General features: G+C 37.6%; 1 protein-coding gene across 2 annotated transcripts in view; it reads right to left on the reverse strand.

Moving 5' to 3' along the window:
• Window positions 1-20,125, reverse strand: part of rxrab (retinoid x receptor, alpha b) — a 48,217-nt gene extending 28,092 nt beyond the window's left edge. Inside the window, exons 1-2 of one of the 2 annotated variants that reach the window (XM_053480956.1) lie at window positions 19,954-20,125; window positions 7,005-7,136 (exon numbers count right to left, since the gene is read on the reverse strand). In XM_053480956.1, the coding sequence (XP_053336931.1) occupies window positions 7,005-7,136; window positions 19,954-19,981 (160 nt within the window). In that variant the 5' untranslated portion in view covers window positions 19,982-20,125. The remainder of the gene's footprint in view (window positions 1-7,004; window positions 7,137-19,953) is intronic. The other variant, XM_053480957.1, reaches the window with a different exon arrangement.
• Between the last annotated feature and the right edge of the window lie 1,448 nt (window positions 20,126-21,573).

A 21,573-nucleotide genomic window follows, 5' to 3' on the forward strand; every position in this document is an offset into this window, starting at 1 on the left:
CAGTACAGTACAGTAATAGTATAGAATAGTACGGCAAGTCTCCAGCATACAAACATTGAAGTTACAAACATATGCATGTTTAATTGCAAAAGTTAGATCGCATGTTCACGTGCATGCAGTGCGCATCCCATAATGTCCAGGAGCAAGCGTAAAAGCAGCGGCAATGACACTTACACTGCTCAGAAGCACCAATTAATAACGCTGAAGTAAAAAATGAAATATTTTTATTTTAACGATGAAGTTAAAATAATTGTAAGAATGAATGAGGTAAAAAGATGGCAGACATTGCTCTATCCTTAAACATGAACATGAATCTTAAAGAACAAGGACAAGATCATGAAACATGTTAGTTTTAGACTGTGTATAGCCAATTGTGTTAGTATACTTACAAACGAGCTCACAGAACAGACCTGGTTCTTATGTTAGGGGAATTACCTTATAGTATAGTATAAGATAATATAGTATAGTATAGTATAGTATAGCATAGTATAGTGCGGTATAGTATAGTGCGGTATAGTATAGTATAGTATAGTATAGCATAGCATAGTATAGCATAGTATAGTATAGTATAGTATAGTGCAGTATAGTGCAGTATAGTATAGTTCGGTATAGTATATTTTAGTATAGTATAGTATGGTAGTTTTGATACTTTTTTAATACCTTCTCTCATAATTGTGTTACAGCAAAAAGATTAATTAATGTAGGCTGTGACATACCGGACCGGGAAAACTTTTAGATAAGACTAATTAAATTAAATTCTTTTTTTCTGTATCACGATTTAATGAATATACTGATTTAGTATTTTTTTCTTGAAATTTTGTTACAATTCTAAACAAACTTGTCTAATGATTCGCTCCACCCACACAGGACAAGTACACCTGTTTGCAGCCTGCAGATCGAGGGGGGGCTAAATCTGGGGCGGGGCTGCACGTGTTGCCCCGCCCATATATTTTCTTATTGGTTGTAAGTAAATTAATGACGTCGACGCAACGATCCTCCCACAATTAATTGGCAGACAGGGGCTTCTCACACAGGACGCTGTGCTGCCTAATAGTTTAGATTGCACCACCTGCAGGACTATAGAGAAATTGCAACATTTCACCAAAGTTAAATGCATTCAACGAGATGAATAACCACACAACACAAAAGAGTCGCCATACATCACCTACTACTCCTTTTTCTATGGAATTAATTCAGTTCTATGCTGAATCTAGCAAGGATTCTAGCCCAACTATAGAGATTCTAATTAACTGAACTTTTTTTTATATTACACTTAAATCAAAAACCTTTAAAAAACCCACAAAAAGTTGGTGTGTATTATAGTGCTTTTTATTCTAAAAAACTGTAGCTCCACCATTTACTCATGTTTGCTCACAGGCCAGACTTGTGATGTCCCGATATCGATGTCTATGATGGAGTCTGACCAATCAAAGGAGCGGAGACATCAGACACCCCCAAACTTTTAAAACTTAACCTGACAACAAGTGCCCTTTCAACTGTTCCTTATGACTTGCTTAAAGCTGCTCATGTTACAGACTCTGTCAGGTTTGTTTTCCTGCTATGTCTCTCTCTCTCTCTCTCTCTCTCTCTCTCTCACACACACACACACACACACACACACACACACACACACACACACACACACACACACACACACACTGTCAGCACTGCCTTTAAAGAGCCAGAGACCTACTGTATTAGTCAGACTATATAGACATGCACATGGTAAATGTATTGATTATTTTAAAATGCTTATATAGTACTAATAATTATTTGTAATACTGCTATACTATGCAACAGGATAAAAGTTCTAGGAACATTTCTCGAGGCCCAGTCAGCTTATAATGATGGTGGACAATAGTTTCAGGATCAAGATTTAAAACAGTCATAAAACTAGATAGAGTTTCTTCAGAGCTTTAACCGGCAGGTAAGGGCACAACAGCAAAGAAAACGTATAAATAAGAGAAAATATTTAACTGTTAATTTGTTCAATTAGGAGAGATTAATCTTTTAGAGACGTTTTGGGATCGGACGACTGATGACAAAATCCTACATTTGATAGCTTCATCCCTCATACATCTGACAAACGAGAAACTAAAATACTGGAATATATAAAAATAACAAATATTTTTGTACAATAACGATTTAAATTACAGAAGCCAAAGTGTGTGGCATCACTGGTTCAACAAGCCACGAAAGACACTTATTCTGAATTCGAAGCGCAAAAGGAAATGCCTACAAATTATGTGCGATTCACCTCTCAGGCATCTGTCACTTGAATTCTACCAACGTGTACCATATGTGTGTGCTGCTGTGCTCCTGCTCTCCACACAACTTCAGACTGTTTTATAGAGATGGCGACTGCAATCATCAGGAAAAAATTAGCTCAACGCTAAGCACACAATCCTATTGGCTCCTTGGCCTGTTCACTCTTTTTGAGGTCAGTCCAGACATTCCATTGGATAATCTTTTCCATTTGCCAACTCACTCTCTCTGTCTTTCTGTCCATGTCTCTCTCTCTCTCTGTCTCTCTCTCTCAGAGCAACTACAGGGCTGGAGAACAAGGCCCATTTTATACTACCTTCACTAGCTTTTCTTTGCATTCATGTCACAAGCTTCATGTCAGCACCTTAATTAGCTTCATGACAGGATAAATGAATACATGAGTTTCTCGTGTCCTCACTCCCAAATGACCCGAATGCTGGACTTTTGTCAATAGTTTCCAGTAAATCTATTTTCTACAACAAGCCAACAATAAAGCGCGGCTGAATTAGTAGCCACCCCACATCAGACATCGGGATGAGAGTTCAGACTAGCCGTGCTATGTTTGCCCTCCGGAGCTTCGGTTACTTTTTCCAGCATGCCTTGCTTTATTCACAACAAAAGGCTGTAATTGCGGTGGCCTCTAACCACAAAGAAACAGATAATATATCATTCTCTTACACTTCCATGTGGCCACTTGCTAGGGTTTGTGGGAATTAAAGCGGATCTAGAAATTACAAACACTAAGATAAAGACACGTCTCTTCTCCATAAATCACAAGATTTAGAGTTCACTTAAATGATTACAGTGTGCAAAAAAGGCAGCAAACATTCAAAGCAACTCAGGCTGAGACAGGCAAGAGAAGGAAACTCTAAGGTATGCACAGACTTGACAGACTGTATGTGAACTACTTGAAGCGTGTTGGAAAAGCATCCCAGGAAGCTGTCTGAATGCCAAGAGTGCAAAGCTGTCATCAAAGCTCATTTGAAGAGTCCGAAACATACATTTCGATTTCTTTGACACTTTCGTGTCCTTTTATGATTTATGACTGTATGTTGTGTTACTTTATTTAAATCAGTACAATACTCTGTCTTTACTATTAGCAAAAATTGCAAAAATGTCCAAATTTTGGAGAGTCAGAAGAGGCTGCAGGGAATTGAAAAAAAATACACTTCTCCTAAGCATGCTATTTTTCACAAGTTAATGGCATACCTGCTGGTGCTAATAACACACACATGCATGCATGCACACACACACACACACACACACACACACACACACACACACACCCACACACACACAATTGCTCTCTTTTTGCTGCTTTAAAATAGCATTTCTCAGCTAATTCAATATAAAGAAAAGAAATTAGTGCAATTATTGGGGAGTTTACATTCACAAAGTGGAGAATACAGGACTGAAAAAAAGGGTTTGAGCTTTTCTAGCACAAATCACTACCGATTGAATGTGAAATAATACATCTTGTGCGTTAGACACACCCTGTTGAGTCACACCAGCTGAACTTTTAGGGTTGTGGTTTTTGCACCAAATTGGGCTGGTTTTGAAACTCAAAAATGCATGTGCATAATTGCTAAAACAAAGATACTTTGCGCTCTCATATCAATCATAGTGGCAATAGTCAATTAGGCATCTGCAACTTCGCGCAGGTAGACGAGGGCAGCTGGCATCATGTCTCTCAGAGGAAGAATGTGATAGTGTTCATTAGTAGTTTAGTAGCTACTGTGATTAGTAGCTGTTGGATGATAAGGTCGGTACCAACTGGGTACAACTTAGGGAGAAAAAAAATACTCTCATGCCTATCGTAAGTCACATGAGAGTTCGGAATTAACAGCAAGTTTAATCCCAGCGATCTTAAATAACTGTGTAAAGTTATTACCTTTTTTTTTATTCATTTATTTATTTTTGAGGTTTACCCTGATGAGGGTTGAGCATCAGGAGCCTATTCTGGGAACACTTACATTTCACACACTCATTCTGGCATTCTGGCAGTTTTGTTAAGCCAGCTCCCTATTCACATGATTTTTGGGAAATGAGAGAAAACATGTGGAGACCGTGCACAATTTGACACACAGTAACACGAGCAACGCCAACGCTGCTACATTCAAAGTGTGATTAAAATGACTTTAGCAAATGTATCAGGATAAGCTAATGAGATTTTTTTTTTCAGACTAAATGTACTGTAGCAAAGCAATGCTGTTCAAAAATTCCAGTGTTGTTTAAAAAATTCCACAGAATACATTAAGGTGAAATTAACATAAAACATAGAAGATACATAAAGCCTTTATGGTTTTATTCACGGTCTGAGATTTCTTGATTTTTAGGACATACTGTATCAGGGTTAGATAAAATTAGTAAAACGTTTCACAAATTCATAAATCCCAAAAAGATTTCATTTTAATATGTGTGTGTAACTTAATATTCTTTAAATCTAAAATTATGAAGTAACAGAGACTACCATCTGACATCCAAACAAAAAATCTCAATAAAGCACATATTTTAAACTATTATAATTTGATGATGCCTGCAGAGGCATGCTGTTAATAAACCTGGTATGTGTAGTGACTGTACTTTTGCAAACCTGCTGGACTTGTCTGGACTAGTTTAGGCAACAGTTGGCAGGTTAATTCATATACAGATTTATTACCGTAACCCTTAGCTTTATAGTCTCACTGTTCTATTTCTTTACATATGTTTTCACATAGCTTGTATATAATATCTGTACCAATGGTAAAGTGACTTTTCCATACTTTTAAACCAGTACAAATTAATTAACCATTAAAAATATGAATGTTTACATTTCAATAAAAGTTATTGCCATAGAATGATTTAAATTTAACAAACATCAAAAGTAAAGATGATGCTTTCATGAAAAGTAACATTCTCCACTGTGAAAGCATAATCTTCACTACTGTTGTGTGTTGATTGCTCTTACAGGATAAAAACAACTTATTTTTGTAATATGGTGATGTTATACTTAAAATCATATTTACAGTTCAGTCTGGTAAACTGCACTAAGAACTATACTCACTGGCCATTCCATTAGGTACACCGTGCTAGTACAGGGTTGGACACCCCCCCCCCCTTCATCTTAATTTTTCGTGGCATAGATTTAAGGTGCTGTAAACATTCCTTAGAGATTGTGGTCAATATCAAAATGACAGCATCCTGCAGTTACTGAAGATTTGTCAGATGTACATCCCTGATGCAAATCTCCTGTTCCACCACATCGTAAATTTCCTCTGTTGGATTAAGATCTGGTGACTGTGGAGTGTGTTTGAGTAAGGCGAACTCATTGTCATGTCCAAAAACCAGTTTGAGATGATTCAAACTGGTTTCTTTGTAACATGGCGCATTATCCTGTGGTTATAAAGGGACTCACATCAGAAATCAAAACTCATTAGACCATGCAATGTTTTTCCAATCTTCTATTATCCAATTTTGGTAAGCTCCTGCAAATCATAGCCTCTGCTTCCTATTCTTAGCTGACAGGAGTGGCAGCCGGTGTGGTCTTCTGCTCCTGCGCGTTCAGGGATGCTCTTATGTTACTGTTGCCGTTCTATCAGCTCAAACCAGTTTGGCCATATTCCTCTGACCTCTGGCATCAACAAGGCATTTCCGCCCAGAGAACTGACACTCACTGGATATTTTCTCTTTTTGGCTGATTAGATATTCCCATTAAAGAGTAGATGAACAGGTGTACCTAATGAAGTGACTGGTAAGTGTGTATACCTTGTATTCACAGTGCAACAATAATAATAAAAAAAAAGTTCAAAAGGTATTAATACAGAATAAAATGATATTGTAATGTACGATATTGTAATCTGTCATTATCATTAAAAAAAAGTGTATAAAATGATTTGAGATGGTTTGCTTTAAAAGATGGTTATGGTTTAACATATATACCCGTTATTAGCTATTGATAGTTGCATCAGACATGAGCATAAAAAGGATTCTTTATGTATTTTTTGATGTTAAAACATTACATTATTTAGACTGGGAAACTAGGGGCAGGGGTAAGACAGTGGTGAAGCCAATTAGAAGGTAACAGATTCAAAATATTAGCATTACCAAACTGCTATTTTTGGGCTATTAACAAGGGCCTCAACTCCTCTGATGTATAATAAAATAAATGTTAGGATTAGGGCAACCGCTAAAAGCTATAAAACTAATGATAAAAATTTTACGATTATTTAAAAAAGACTAAAAACATACAGCTAATACTGTCTACAGCACAGATAATAATAATTGGCCTCAAAAAAGAACAGGAAAATGACAAGATCCTGGGTTTTGCTAAAACATGTTTTCATAATGAAAGGTTTTAATTGTTTTTCTGCTCTCACACCTACCAGAGCAGGAATGACATGCATGAAACCAGACTACAAAGGATTTACCCTGCAGCCGGAGGTTGTCTGTCTTATTGATTTATAACAATGAGTAATCGTAATAACACGCAATGAGTTGTCTCAAAGGACATATAAATCATAACTGTTTGCACCAGCTCGCATTACTATGAAAGCTTCCTTTTACAAATACAGACTCATTCTAAAAAAGAGAAAAACAGCAGTCGATGTTGTAGGTGTGACCCTGATGTACAGCAGAGCCGGTCTGGTAAGTGTGTGTTCATGACAAAATACACCTCACCTTATGTTTTAGATGTACCTCTGCAAACATGATATGCATGTGCGTGTGTGTGTGTGTGTGTGTGTGTGTGCATTTTTCTGTACCTGTAGATATCCTGCGCTGGTGCAGCGGGCATGTGCCCATGTAGCAGGAGCAGCCCGAGGGCGAGCTGCCAGCATTGCCCGGCCGGCCCTGCACACAGGGCGGCGCAATTGAGCATGGGCTTTTCAGGAACCCTGGGTGTGTGACACAAGAGGATGCGAGTAAGAGTCACACAGTTCCAAACACAGACAGGCATTCTTTACTTGGATGTGCTGTTCTACTAGCCAAGCACTAAAAAACTATTTTTTTTTTAAATGACATTCTGAAAAGACTAAATGTGTGTGGGTGTGTGGGGGGTGTGCGTGTGCATGTGTGTGTGTGGCCTTGATTTATTTCGAAGACATTTAATTTATTACAACCTAATAAAATAAGCGCCCCTATCTGCAGCTTCACATCCTGTGACCTCTTGTAATGTACACACACATACACGCATACACACACACACAAAAACAAAACTCACACTCAGGAAGGGATGGAAGCCCCCTTTACGAGCCTCTGGGATGTTTTCCTCTTTTAAAGCTCACATTTACAAGACTAACTAGAGGCCACACTTAGAGCAGAATCCTTTATTTCCAATGTCAGTTCTGGTTTCCATAGCGATCAAACCCAAGGTCAAAGATCAGGACTGCAATTTATTACATCAGGAACATCATAAAATTCTGTTCTTTTACCGTTCTTGATCAAGCGTTCGGAAAGAAGCCGAGGGGGGGCGGACCTACCGCGACGGCATCAATTATCTCCTGGGCTTGTGATTACACAACACTGTCTAATAGGCTTTTGTTTGCCTCGCAGGCTGAAGTGGCATTACTCATTATAATGAATTAGATCAGCATGCGGAGGCATTCGGATGCCTGCTGGGTTCTGTAGCTGTAATATAACTTGGGACAGACGTACTGATAATTACACAAATGTAAGGTGAGTTCTATGCAGACTTTAAAGAAGCAAAGCCTCCTATACCACCTCACACTACCGCTGATGCCCGGTCTCTCTGCAGAGAATGAATTCAAAATTCTAAGCCAGAAAAATGACAAAGAAAACATTACAAATGATAAAAAGATCGGAATTTACAAGTCAACAGTCCTGAATCAGCTATTTCCACAAGCATAATGCAGTTTCTGTCAAAGTGTCCTTTTTTATCAAATGAATCTAGATATTTTCAACAGGATTTGTAGATTTCATTGTAACTGCATAGAGTAAGGGGTCTAAATGAAAACTTAGTAAGAACCGGTCAATAAAATTTTCTTCTCCAAATTTCAGGTTTGCATTATGATTCAGGTCTCTACAGTATATTGGCAATCCTTGTAAGTATACTGTATAACAAAGGGCAGGTAAGATTTTTCCATAGCATTTCAATAATATTAATTGCCAGTTTTCAGTAATTACGTTAAATGTACCATTTGCACTTTGATGGCCTTGTGCTGTATATTTACTTGTATTTGTATGGAATATCTTTACACTCTTTATTAACTCATTGCTGGGATGTAAATGAATGTGAAAGGACTCTGGTTGCTCTGTCATACCAGGCTCTCAGGTCAGGAATTTTACATCCCTTTTTTTTTTATATTGGACTGCTGCAAATATTTTTGTCAAATGACATGGCACTTCACATTACTGCTTTTTATTAGTCCACTGTTTCGAAACACATGACAAACGATTTTTAAACTTCCCGCTGAAAGAATAAACATACATTGATCTGTCTATCCTAGTTTTAAAACTTCAGTTATCATAGTGTACTTTCCTTTTCTTTAAGTCAGCCGTGCTGTCTCGTGCTTTCATTTCTGTTTCTTCTGCACACTGTGTCTATACATGGTTAAGCTATTATGAGGATCGTCTCTGTTGAATGACGCGTATACAATAGACTATCAAATTAAACCAGAACTCTTACCTCTTGACTCTCTTTCGAGTTATTTAAAGTGAATAGTCTACCAGAATCGGCACTGAATTAGCTGATTACCCACGAGTTCAGCTTCAGCTCTGATACATTAATGTTAATTTTTTTTGCATTCAGTGTATAAACGTATACTTAATTAATGTATAATTTGAGCATTTACTTTACTTTGAAATAAAAAAGACTTTTGGGCCACCCTGTACTCTGTGAAAAGCAGGGGAAAAAACAGACATAGAGGAAAAGAGAGAAAGAGTGAAGTATGTGGCTGCTTAAACGTAGGCAGCTTCCACAGATTCTTAAAATAGTTGCAGAACTCAGCCCCCTAACTGTACCCCTAGACAGTTAAAAACAGACGTGCAGTGTATAGTGGAATAGCATGAAGTAGTAAAGTAGAGCTAGGCAGAAAGAGAAAGAAAAATGTATGAAAGAGAAAGACTGAAAGAGAAAGAGAGGAGAGGAAGGGAACGAAAGGGGAGAGGTTACCCTAGACTAAGAGGAACTCCTGACCTTGAGTTCAACTTCACAGTCACAGTTCATTCCTCTCACTTTCCCAATAAACGTCATTCCAGACACTCCTGTCTCTCTCTTTTTCTCTCTCTCTCTCTCTTTATCTCTCTCACACACACACACACACACACACACACACAATGCCTCAATAGCTGTCCAGCTCACCAATTAACCAGAATGTTTCCAAGCCATATTTCATAACAATATTACTTTCCTTCAACACTTGTGGCAATTCTTTATGAAAAAAAATAAAAATACAGTAAAACCAAAATAATTCTCAGAGTCACTGATATGTATTTTCCTGGGTGTGTGAAACAGTTCCTGAAATTTATTCCCAATGCAGCCAACATACTTTCCAAATTAAATCAGCCTGGAGTCACTGCTGCGCTATAAGTCTGAGAAAAATATAAAGTGTATTTTTTCATATTCCTGCCAGCCCCGATCCAGAACGCAGATTAAGACGCAGTATGCAAATCACCCGAACTGCAGAAATCATTAACGTCTGGTGGAAATATAAGGACCGTGCATGAATCGTGTATGAGAGAGAGAAAAAGATATTTACACATTTCACCTATACTGAGAACGCGTGATTAGGGCTCTTGATGTGTATTGATGCTGTCAGTATAACAGGGTTTCCTTTCGCTGTTTGCCCTCAGGCTCAGAGTGAGAGAGATGAATCTTTCTGAAAGATTAATGAATGCTAGATGGAAAAACAAAATCTGGTGGCAATAAACACTCCGTTCGCTTTTCTTTTGCAGGAACAAATAAGAGGGGAAAAAACAGTGCTTTGATATTTTGCAGATTTCTTTTGGGCGTGAAAAGATGTTTTCTGTCATTTCTTAAGAAAGGGAAAACATATCTCTATTACCATCTGTCACTCTTTAATATCTTTCCTCATAAGTGGAGTTTTTCTTTACTGAAAGTTGCTCCTTCTGCAGATAACCAGGCAACAAATACAGTGACGGTCTGTAGGTGAACCCCAAAAAGCTAAAAACTTTCTCTCTCTCTGTGCTAGGAGGTCAACACATGACGCGTTCGGCCCATTATTAGCCTCATAGGTGAGGATCAGCATTCCTGGCACACGGGTTGCATTTGCAACTTCTCCACAGACGCACCTCGAGTAAGCTTCGTAAATGAAAGCACATCAGCACTGACCTTCTCCTGCACAAAACATGAGTTACGATGCTCTTTTTTCTGCGCGTCCCATTGATCCGTGTCAGTTTTCTAAGGTCACAGAATCTTGTAGGATGCTTGTAGTGACTTAAAAGTTTGACTGAGGAGAGTGTCAGCGGATCTAGCCCTCTCTATTTTCACTGGCCCATTAAACACAAGCGAGGTCTAATAAAAGCAACCTTTTCATTATGGGGGATGTCAAACGCAGGATTAAAACCATAGATATCATTCTGAATTCAACAGATTAATCAGATAACAGGGGTGGAACTAATTAGACTTTTCACGTCGTAACATGCATATTAAATGAAATGACAAATAATCCAGACATCCAGACATTTACAGTATGTAGTAGTCAAGTCATAAAATAGTGCACTTCCAGCCCGTGGTATTAATGACTATGCTTCTGCTCATGGCTAACCACACAGGAGCGGAATATGAAAGCTTGATGTGTGTATGATAAACTCAAACGTACATACACACACACACACACACACACACATGCGTGCATCCTGTTCCTCATCTCCTCATTGTTCTCCTATGATTTCCTGCTGTGCACAAAACATACATCATTCATACAACACACACTCTGGTATCTCACTGTATGCAAATGTAAAACGCAAACAAATCACTGAGGAGAGTCGTCTCTAAAGATCTGAGCATATACAAGATTTTCACCCCCAAACATTCAGGTGGAATAGCAACAAAAGCATGATTTTAAATGCAACATAAATAAATAAACAGGTACAAAAAAAATAGGTAACAAATAACATATGGGAAGAAAAACAGCCAAAACTTCTGTACAATACAGAAAATCAATCCAACAGTAGAAGAAGAATGTCAGCGGGATTAGATACGGCCTTACATTGTTTAAACGCCCGCACCACCCCAGAGACACCTCCACCACTCCATAAAGGAAGCAAAGCCACATAAAGGAACTGAAAGGAATGTGTAGTGCAATTCAGCGGGTGTGTTACTTTCTAACCGCTGAAAAAAAAAAAAACACACAACCACAGAGAAATGATCACAAAAACTAGCTCTCTAGCACATCCTATCTAGCTCTAAGGCTTATTACTTTAACAAGTAGTTCACCCTAAAACAAAAGTCACCCCAAGTTATCGTATATAATATATCTTTATTATAAAAGATCAACTTCTTGCACTTGTCTTGAAAGATTAACCACTTGTCTTGACAAAAAAAGTCAAGACAAGTGCATGACAAATCATAGAAAATCCAGAAACTAACATCAAAATCATCAATCCATATTTAGCATCAATCAGCAGTTACACTATTAAAATCTGATTCGATAACTTTATTATACTGTAAGTATATAATGGCATTTTCACTTTAATATCTCACACACATGTACACACTTGACACATAGATTCGTCAAGATTCCAGTCTAAGTACAAGGATATTTATTTAAAATGAGGATAAAATTATTATTCTGATTGATTGCTCAGACCATGTAGATGTTGACAAATTTTTGTGTTTGTCCATTTCACTTACTCCTCTAAGAAAAAACTCGAGTGTCCACAAAACCTAACAAAAAAAAAAGGAAACTGGCAACACGGAAAACACACACACACACACACACACACACACACACAGTATATACTGTACACTATCGTTCAAAAGTTTGGGGTCACTTTCTAACTCCATGATGGTTCCTGATTTTTATTCCTTTCTACATTGTAAAGGAATGCTGAAGGCGTCCAAAAAATGCATTTATCTCCTTTGAGCAGTTAATGGTGAGGTGTTTCTGCTACTTGTGCTCTGTAAAGACTTCATAACGCCTCTAATCTGAGGTGCTGTTAATTGGTCATTGTTCAGGCTGATAACTCTAAATGAACTTCTTGTCTGCGGCAGAGGTAGGTTTTGGTCTCGCCCTCCTGGGATGGCCTTCATGAGAGCCAGTTTCATTATGGTGCTCGACGGATTTTGCAAATGCACTTGACAATACTGTTCTTGCAAGAACTATTACAAAAAGGCTGACCTCTGTGTCTTAAAATAACAACTAACTGTTGTTTATGTTGTTGTTACGTAATTACCTAATCCCATATGTGTTATTTTATAGTTTTGAAATCCCCAGTATTGTTGTAGAATGTAGAAAATAAATCACTAAACAAAAACAAAGAAATTTGCAAGTGACCCCAAACTTTTGAATGGTAGTGTATATAGTTACGTTTGATATTTTTAATGCATAGATTTTTAAATCTGTAGCTATAATAGCTTGTCCCCAATGAGCAAACCAAACATTTTAGACCACATTGCATTTCCTGCTATAATTATCAGCTACTTAAACTGTTACATGATCATCATACTATTTACCTGAATAGTCAGTCATAATTGCTGTTGAATTCCCAACGATTCGCCTGAATGTGTTTTGATGAACTTTCTATAACAGTAATGCATGCTTCACATTTGGAATCACATGCTTGCCTGAAAGCGTTTGTTCTAATGTTATTGCTGCTATAGTAACAGCCTACTCGCAGGAACATGTATGGAGAATCAGATACATAAACAGATTAAGAAAACAAGTATAACTGTTGAAACAGTGAAGTGTGTTTTGGTTAGTGGTAAAGGTTTTTTTTTTTTTTTTTTTTTTTTTGCATTTTCTTTATCACATAAAGATAAATTACAGCAAGAGCTACCTTGTTCTACAGCAATAGCTACCTTGTTCTACAAGTGTAATGTGATAAAAAAATATATATATAGATACATAGACAAACATATACTGTACATTCTTTTTTGTTGGTGTAAATTGTTAGTGGTACAAGGGGATTAAAACAATTAAAAAAATTATTATTCTTGATTTATTTTTTCCTTGTGTGGTGTTTTTTTTTTTTTTGTCCTTACATTGTAGTTGTTGCAGCTAGAACTTATAGAACTGGACACATGTCCATATTGCTGCTTTGCCATTAATTAACCACCGTGTGTGTTAGCTTCAGGGAAAACTCCCACCCCACACGCACACGCACACACACACACACACACACACACGCACACACACACAAGCAACACATGTCAAGCCAATATTGTGACATTCATCAAAGGAATGAACCACAAATATTTTTTATGAAGAAACTGTGCAGTCTCTTTTCTGACTGTCACATCTATCAAGTGGAATTGCCTAAACAGATTAGATTAGGAGAAAATAATTGTGGGCAATACCAGCACTATAAATGTGTCACATGAACTCAAACTGACTTGCAAAGTGTTTCAGGGTCTGCACATGGCGAGACTTATCTGGTCATGGACGAGATCTGCTTATTATTGTATAAAAGCACTGAAATATATAATGACTAATGAAGACTTTTGAGCAATATACAGTTGATAGGTTTTCCATGGTAAAGACATGCTGCTATGAGTACATCTATAAACAGTGATATATAAACAATAATCTACTCTTTTATTGCTTTTTAATGGATGATAAAGTTGTTTCATTAGCTTTAATGTTTTTTAACACCCAGTGGGACAAACACACATGCATCATGAACAAGCAGATTCATTTGCTATTATTATTTATTTATTTTTAGAATCTTTATGAACGTCTCCACCCCTGGGTGAGATCTTTCCTGTAGAGCTAATTAGCAGCATGTTTTAAGTCTGACCTGCATATATATTAGGAGGCTGCTTTATGATGTGTTAGAAAAATACATGAGTTTCGTATTATCTGTATTTGCTTATATAGTTAAAATGGTATCAGAATTATATTCAGTACAGTGAGAACAGTTTTGATTTCACTGTTCCATACAGCGCAAAAATATGCTGAACTACTACTGCATGGAACGACGGTTAACCCAGTTTACAGGTTCTGCTTCTCCTTAATTATAGATATTATCAAAGCTGTTGCACCTGTATAGAATGCAGAGAGACATGAATAGAAACATGCAACCTGATAGACTGAGTCAAGGATAAAGAACTTACATTCCTATTTTTGATTTTCTTTGGTGTCTACACTGGTCACAGATAAAAATCCCTTTTTACACATTTACTTTCACCTTTAAACTGTGACCACTTTTCAGCCAGTAAATATCAGTAAATAATATTAATTTGATGACAAAAATATTGTCAGTTAAAAAAGATAAAATTTTTTTTTATAGATTTTATAGATTTATAGAATGTACTTATATTCAAGGGAAAAGCTGATGATTGTGGAGTCATGCTGCACGGCTCCACTAATGATAATCTCATTCTAATCGTTTCTAAATGTTTTTAATGACCCTCAAGACCAATTATTAAAACATACCGCCGTCTATGTGCATCCACAAAATAAATGTATTTATATAAAAATATAAACAGACAAATGCAGTGAAATATAATAAACCTGTTCAGCACACTACTCCAAAACTCAATTAATGGTTCATTTTATGGTTTCATTCATTGGTTATAAACGTAAATAGCAGATTTTATTGTTAGAAATACAAAGAAGAATTACATTTTACATTGTTTATATGGTTAGTAAGGGTGCCTTTAGATTAGCTCTTTAGTCGTGCTAAAAATAAAAAAGTGATCATTACTGTTATTTATTAAAAATAAAACCCACAGAGACACATACAAGCCCTCTGGATATAGTCATTCCTCGAAGATGCAACTACCAGATAAACAAGAAATCAGATTTAAAAGAAAGTTCAATTGTGACGCTTAGTTAGGCTTTTATAAGGACTAAAGGATAGCAAAAACAGTAGATACTCTAGCATGCTATATTGATTTTTAAATCTATATTTTCCTATACTGTACAGTTTGGCCATGCTGCCCACTACCACATGAACTAGCCTTTATATCCCTGTAACAGGCTCACATAAAATCCTCTGCAGGCCAAAAGTTTCAACATTTTGAGATGTTTCCAAGCACCATTTCAACAAACCAACCAGCACTTCCCAACAGCATACTTTACATACTTTTCAAACGCTTACATTTATTTGAATTGCTCAATCATCCTTGCTAATGTCTATCTCGACAGAGCCATCTTGTCTCTGCAGTTTCTATAGAGGCAAATGTTCTCTATTTTGACTCAAGTCTATAGAGCTGTACATTTACCACAATTTAATGTTCGCACCAATCCAAAAAGGTTTGCACATTCTGGATGCCAAGGCATTTAGCCAAAGACGAGTATATCTTTATACAGTATGTTCAACAAAGAGCTGTGATTGCGAACGTGGACATGAAGTTCATGTGCAGGCTAAACACAAAGACATTCTTTTTCTTTCTTTTTTTTTGGCAAAAGCAAAAAAACAACAACACTTTTTGCATTGTAATAATAAACATGAATGTAACTGAGTCATGTCGGACTTAAGCAGTAGTCTGAGGGATCCATTATCGTATTTGGGAATTGGTAAAGGGGTAAAATTTAATGCACTCAGCCTTAAAGATATGCACAGCTTTGGGGATATCGTGATCTCTGACAGATCTTATCTTAACTCCTAACTGCCGCACTTTCAGCCAGTGACTCCATGCAAACACAGGCAGAATATTCACAGGAAACAACCGGAAAAAGCTTACTTAAAATCTAAAGCAACAAAAAAAAAGAAGGGGGGGTGGGGGGTGATGTGTTGGAAAAAAAAAAACCTTTGGAGATCATATTTTTTCGCTATTACACATAATTTGTGGATGATGTTACACTTGCATATAGTGAAAGACTTTTTTTAATAGAACTTTTTAGACATTCAAGGTATAACAGAATGTATTATCTAGTATCTTCCAGATCTTCTACATATCTATAAATAGTATTAACATCAAAACTGAACTGATGTGAGAACTGAAAAACTCTCACTTACTGTACAAACTAGAAATGTAAGGGCACTTGTCGGAGCAGTCAGTACAGTTAAATCTACGCCAAACATGCCATATACTACGTAAAAAAGGAGTTTAATTAACTATTCAGTCAAATGTATTCATAAATTAAGCAATAAATATCCTTCAAGTATCCTTCACTTTTTTTGACATGACAAAGTGCTCGTGGCTCAGACTGTGCATGAACATGCAAAACCTTTAGTGTAAATGGTAAAGCTGCACGATTAAAATAAAAACAATCCCACTGTAATTAATTTGGCTAACAGTAAATAGTTGGACTAATTATATCAGCAAGGGGATGTTTGCTACTAATTAATTATCAATCCACAATAATATTTAAATTATTCACAAACTCTACATAAACATTACTCATAGGAAATCGCAGGCTTTTGTGATTAAATAACTACTCAGGGTCCATAGTGTGATTTAAATTTTAATGCTAATAACTGTGCAGTAAATGGCAATATATAAACTGGATTTGTTACTACCTCACAGCTCCACTGTCTCAGTTTTAATCCTAAACTGAAGTTAGAGCCAGCGTGATGTTTATTTTTTCTATTTGCGCAGATTTATTTCAAGTTTTCTGGTTTCCTGCAACTGTCCGTAAAACCTTCCTGTATTGGCTACATGTGTGAATGGGCCTGTGCATAGTACACTGAGATGTCATCTCCCAGTATTAATTTGGATTATATTTTAATATGTATTTTACATATTTATTAATGGAGTTTAAGAACTGCCTTAATTACAAGTGTTTTTTTTTTGAGTCAACTGATTTTTTGCCTTTCTGTGGTAGCAGTGGAGAAAAATTAGATCATAAGCATTAAAAACAAGTTTATAATATCATTATTAAGTAATTATTAGAAAATATAAATTACATAAACATTCTGTTGTTTCTTTAAGCACAAACCTGGCACTAGTCTGTAGTGCACTTTAAAACCACAAGAAAAACTAAATTCTGCAATTTGCTTGTTTAAAGGTTAAGGTTATATATATAAAAAAAAAAATTCAAAAAAAAAAAGAGGATTTAAACTCATACTGTAGCTTTGCACCTGGTAATTACCCAGCTGCCCTTCTCATTACCATGTCTCCAAAGTAGCCACAGACTTATTAGGCCATTACAGTGTCCATGACCCTACGCACTCCAGACAAAGCATTAGTGCAGCCTGGACAGTAAAGACAAAATCCTGTTCAGAGTGACCACATCACACCACACCACACCACATCACGTGACTGGGTGTTTACGCTCATAAAATCAGACAGAGCAGATGAGAGCGGCGTGGTACATTCTGTCGCTCTGTCGCAAAGCCAGGCTGTAAATGCCAAATCCATTAGCTTAAAGTAAATTAGACAGCACAGATCAGATATGACTAATCCACTGTACAGCACAAGTGGAAAGGGGAAGAGTGAAAGAGGCCAGGCAACCTTTTAATATCATCTTGTGACAGTCATGACTTGCAAAACTTGCCCAGAGTTTAGGGTCAAAGAGTTCTGGGTAACACAGGTTAGTTTTGGTTAGCAGGTCGGAGCTACATCACAAGAGCCGCGGAATAACACAGTCCATAGTACAAGGGGCAACGGAGCCGTTATCATCGAATCAGTGCATACAGTGCACAGAGCAAATCATTAACAACTAGGGCTTTCGGGCATATTATTGATAACGTCTTCTATCCTTCATGAGGCTCTTGTGTAACTTTCAAAAGGCTTCAGGTACTTGAACAACAGTTTGTGTAAGAGTGAAGAAAGACAGAGAAGGCTTTTACCCCCTTCCCAAAAGTGTGTGTATATGTGTGTGGTAACTGTCACTTTAAACTTTCTTAAGTGCAATTTGGCCCTTCTGCACGTCTAGAAAGGAGCCTACGCAGCCTTTGATTCGGAGCCAGACAGTGGCTGGAGGGTGTCTGTGAGATGCTGTCACTTTAAGCAATTAACTTTCCCTTTAAAGGCTCCCTAATAAAACTGACAGCTGCAGACATTCACAAAGGCACCAATCACCTCCTCAGAGCTACTAAACCTCAGTGCTGTAAACCCAACTGGTCCTGTTTTATGGGGGTGGTCCTGAACACCTCGGGCCATCCTACAAAGAGAGTCAATACCTCCCTCTGACACCCGTGGACTTGGGAGTATCTGCTCAAAGCTCAGGGTCACCCCTAATGCCAAGCGGATGAGAGCTTTCTCAGATTTACTTAAGGCTGCAGTGATTAGTCTTCATTACAGGGATCACACAGTTTGTTGACAGAAGGGGACTAAACCCCTGTACGACACTGTTTTTTTTTTATTACATCATCGTGGCATCCCGGTCAGGGTGTGTGAGACAGGAACATACTCTGGATGCTATTCCAGTCCAACACATTTTATTAATTCTTTTTATATCATACACACCAAACCAAAGGAAAAGTTGGCAAACAAACAGTCTTGTGGATCTCACACTATAATGCAACATGTGAATTATGAACCTGAATTCCACTTTGAGGTGTGACAAGGTGTTTTTATTGTTCATCTACAACACTGGGGGCTTCAGAGCTGCAGCTAATATAACAACAAGCTCTGCTGATTATAGACTTAAGGTTTCTGGCTTCGATCCAAACCACATATGTTCCCTATGGCCTATTGTTGTGCATAGAAGTATGCAAGTTGGACGCCGCTCTAAAGATTAATAGCTTAACCTTTTAAATGGCCATACCCCGTAGGCGATTCCGGACCCGGATTGCTTGCTGATTGGTGAAAACCTGCTTAATATATATGTATTTATACAGATATGCTGAAAGATGAATGATTGAATAATAATCTCAATGTTCTGGGAACTAAAAGCTCACATGGGTCATGCACACACATGTAGTCTACCTTGAACACTCTGGTCACACCATAGATGAAATACATATTAAATCTAAAGATAAAAATCTAAAGCAATTTCTATATACAAACCAAATCTGCTATTAGCTGTATAGTTTTCACTGATTTTTACTTATCACGCTGAGGGCACAAGTGTGTCTCAGTGAGTGTTACCCCTGAGCTGTCTTTATGATCCATGTTCAGGAAGAAGACAGTCCGGCAGTCTGGACAGGAGATGGGAGAGGATTTTTTGAAACAAGACAACCGGGACAGATTGCAAAAAAAAAACAACAAAAAAAACACACACACACACAACTTTAGAACTTCATCTAAAAAGGGTACAGTAGTGTACTAAGTGTACTAGTCAGGCTGTGTGAGGAGAAAGAGGTTTGGGACGAAGCCCAGTTGGGAAATAAACACAGCAAAGTTACTACAGCAGGCATGTTATTATTACTAATACTTTTACTACAAACAACAAAACTAGTAAATAACAACAACAACAACAATAATAATAATAATAATAATAATAATAATAAAGTGTTCTATTCTAAACTAAACTCATTTCCAGGATTTGGGACAGAGTTGCTGAACTGTAACTGCTCCAGTGTTACTTTGCATCCAGCTGCACTTGTGTGTGTGTGTGTGTGTGTGTGTGTTGGAGAAGCAGAGCTACATTAAAGTAGAGTCGATGGAGAAATCCTCAGCATGATGCCTGCGGAGGGAAAAGGAAACCACATCACACAGGGAAACGCAAAACTTACCTAGCGACAAAAAAGGTTTGGTTTCCATGTTAGCTCATGCCAGCTGCAGGGGGAAACACCACTCTGGTCCTCCGGAGCTTTAATCGAGTTGACAGTATAGATCCAGAAGGAATCACGGCGAGCGCGCGTGTGTGTGTGTGCGTGTCTGCGTATGCGTGAACTCCGCTGTCAGCGCGCGCTTTGGCCGAACTGAAGTGAGCGCTACAGCGCGCGCGGCTCGCAGCTCGGCTGTGTTGCTCACACTGGGGCCCCTCTCAGGGGGGACTCCGAGAACAATCAGCACAGTCACAGCGACGCCGCGCAAATAGTAACACAGTTGGGATGAATCCACCGACAATGACTCAATTCTATGAAGTAAGAATGTAAACACATTAAGTCATTAAAGTAACGAAAATATCACTTTGTCCGTCTTATTATTTTGTTTACGGGGTTGTATGAGCATGACCATAGTAAACATAAACAAAATATTTCACTGATATTTTTACTTTTGAAAAAGTTTCGGCTTTTCATCAATGTTCATTATTTAGGCGCTATGACATCAGTATGACAAGCACTATGACATCGCATGACATCATCGTCATGGCTCTGATAATGCTGTTTTTAATATTGTTGATGTTATAAATGTGTGATTGCCCTCTTATTCTTTTAAGGATTATTTGTCAGGGCCCAAGCACTATGACATCAGCACGTACACGCCATTACTATGATGTCATTCAATACTCTAATAGGGCTGTTTAATAGTGCTGATGTCATAAATATGTAAGGACTCTCTTGTTCTTCTAAGGATTTTTTTTAATCATCCGGACACTTTTGGGGTTCTTAACATGCTCAAAAACATAAAAACAGGTTGGAATCTGCTGTCATTACTATATATATATAGTTAATAATAATATGTATATAATAATATAATAATAATAATAATAATAATAATATATTTATATGTATATATTATTATTATTATTATTATTATTATTTATACACAATAACATAGTGGTTAGCACTGTTGCCTCGCACCTCCAGAGTTTGCAAGTTCTCCCTGTGCTTGGCGAGTTTCTTCCATTTTCCTCCTACAAGCTGAAGACATGCAGAGTAGTTGAACTGGTGTATCCACATTGACCTTAGTGTGTCCTTGGGTTCCCTGTAATGTCCAGGGTGTATTCCTGCCTCCTGCCCGAGTACCCTGGAATAGCCTCCAGGCCCCTCACGACTCTGTACAGGATAAGTGCTGTAGACAATAAGTGTATTTATTACTAATACAACACTTTGTTCTGGTCTGTGGGCAGCACTGTGGCATAGTGGTTAGCACTGTGGTATCACACCTCCAGGGTTAATGGTTTGAGTTCCGTCTATAGGTCTAGGCGTGTGGAGTTTGCAAGTTCTCCCTGTGCTTGGCGAGTTTCTTCCATTTTCCTCCTACAAGCTGAAGACATGCAGAGTAGTTGAACTGGTGTATCCACATTGACCTTAGTGTGTCCTTGGGTTCCCTGTAATGTCCAGGGTGTATTCCTGCCTCATGCCCGAGTACCCTGGAATAGCCTCCAGGCCCCTCACGACTCTGTACAGGATAAGTGCTGTAGACAATAAGTGTATTTATTACTAATACAACACTTTGTTCTGGTC

Source organism: Clarias gariepinus, chromosome 21 (assembly GCF_024256425.1).
Source record: "Clarias gariepinus isolate MV-2021 ecotype Netherlands chromosome 21, CGAR_prim_01v2, whole genome shotgun sequence".
NCBI classification, from domain to species: Eukaryota; Metazoa; Chordata; class Actinopteri; order Siluriformes; family Clariidae; genus Clarias; species Clarias gariepinus.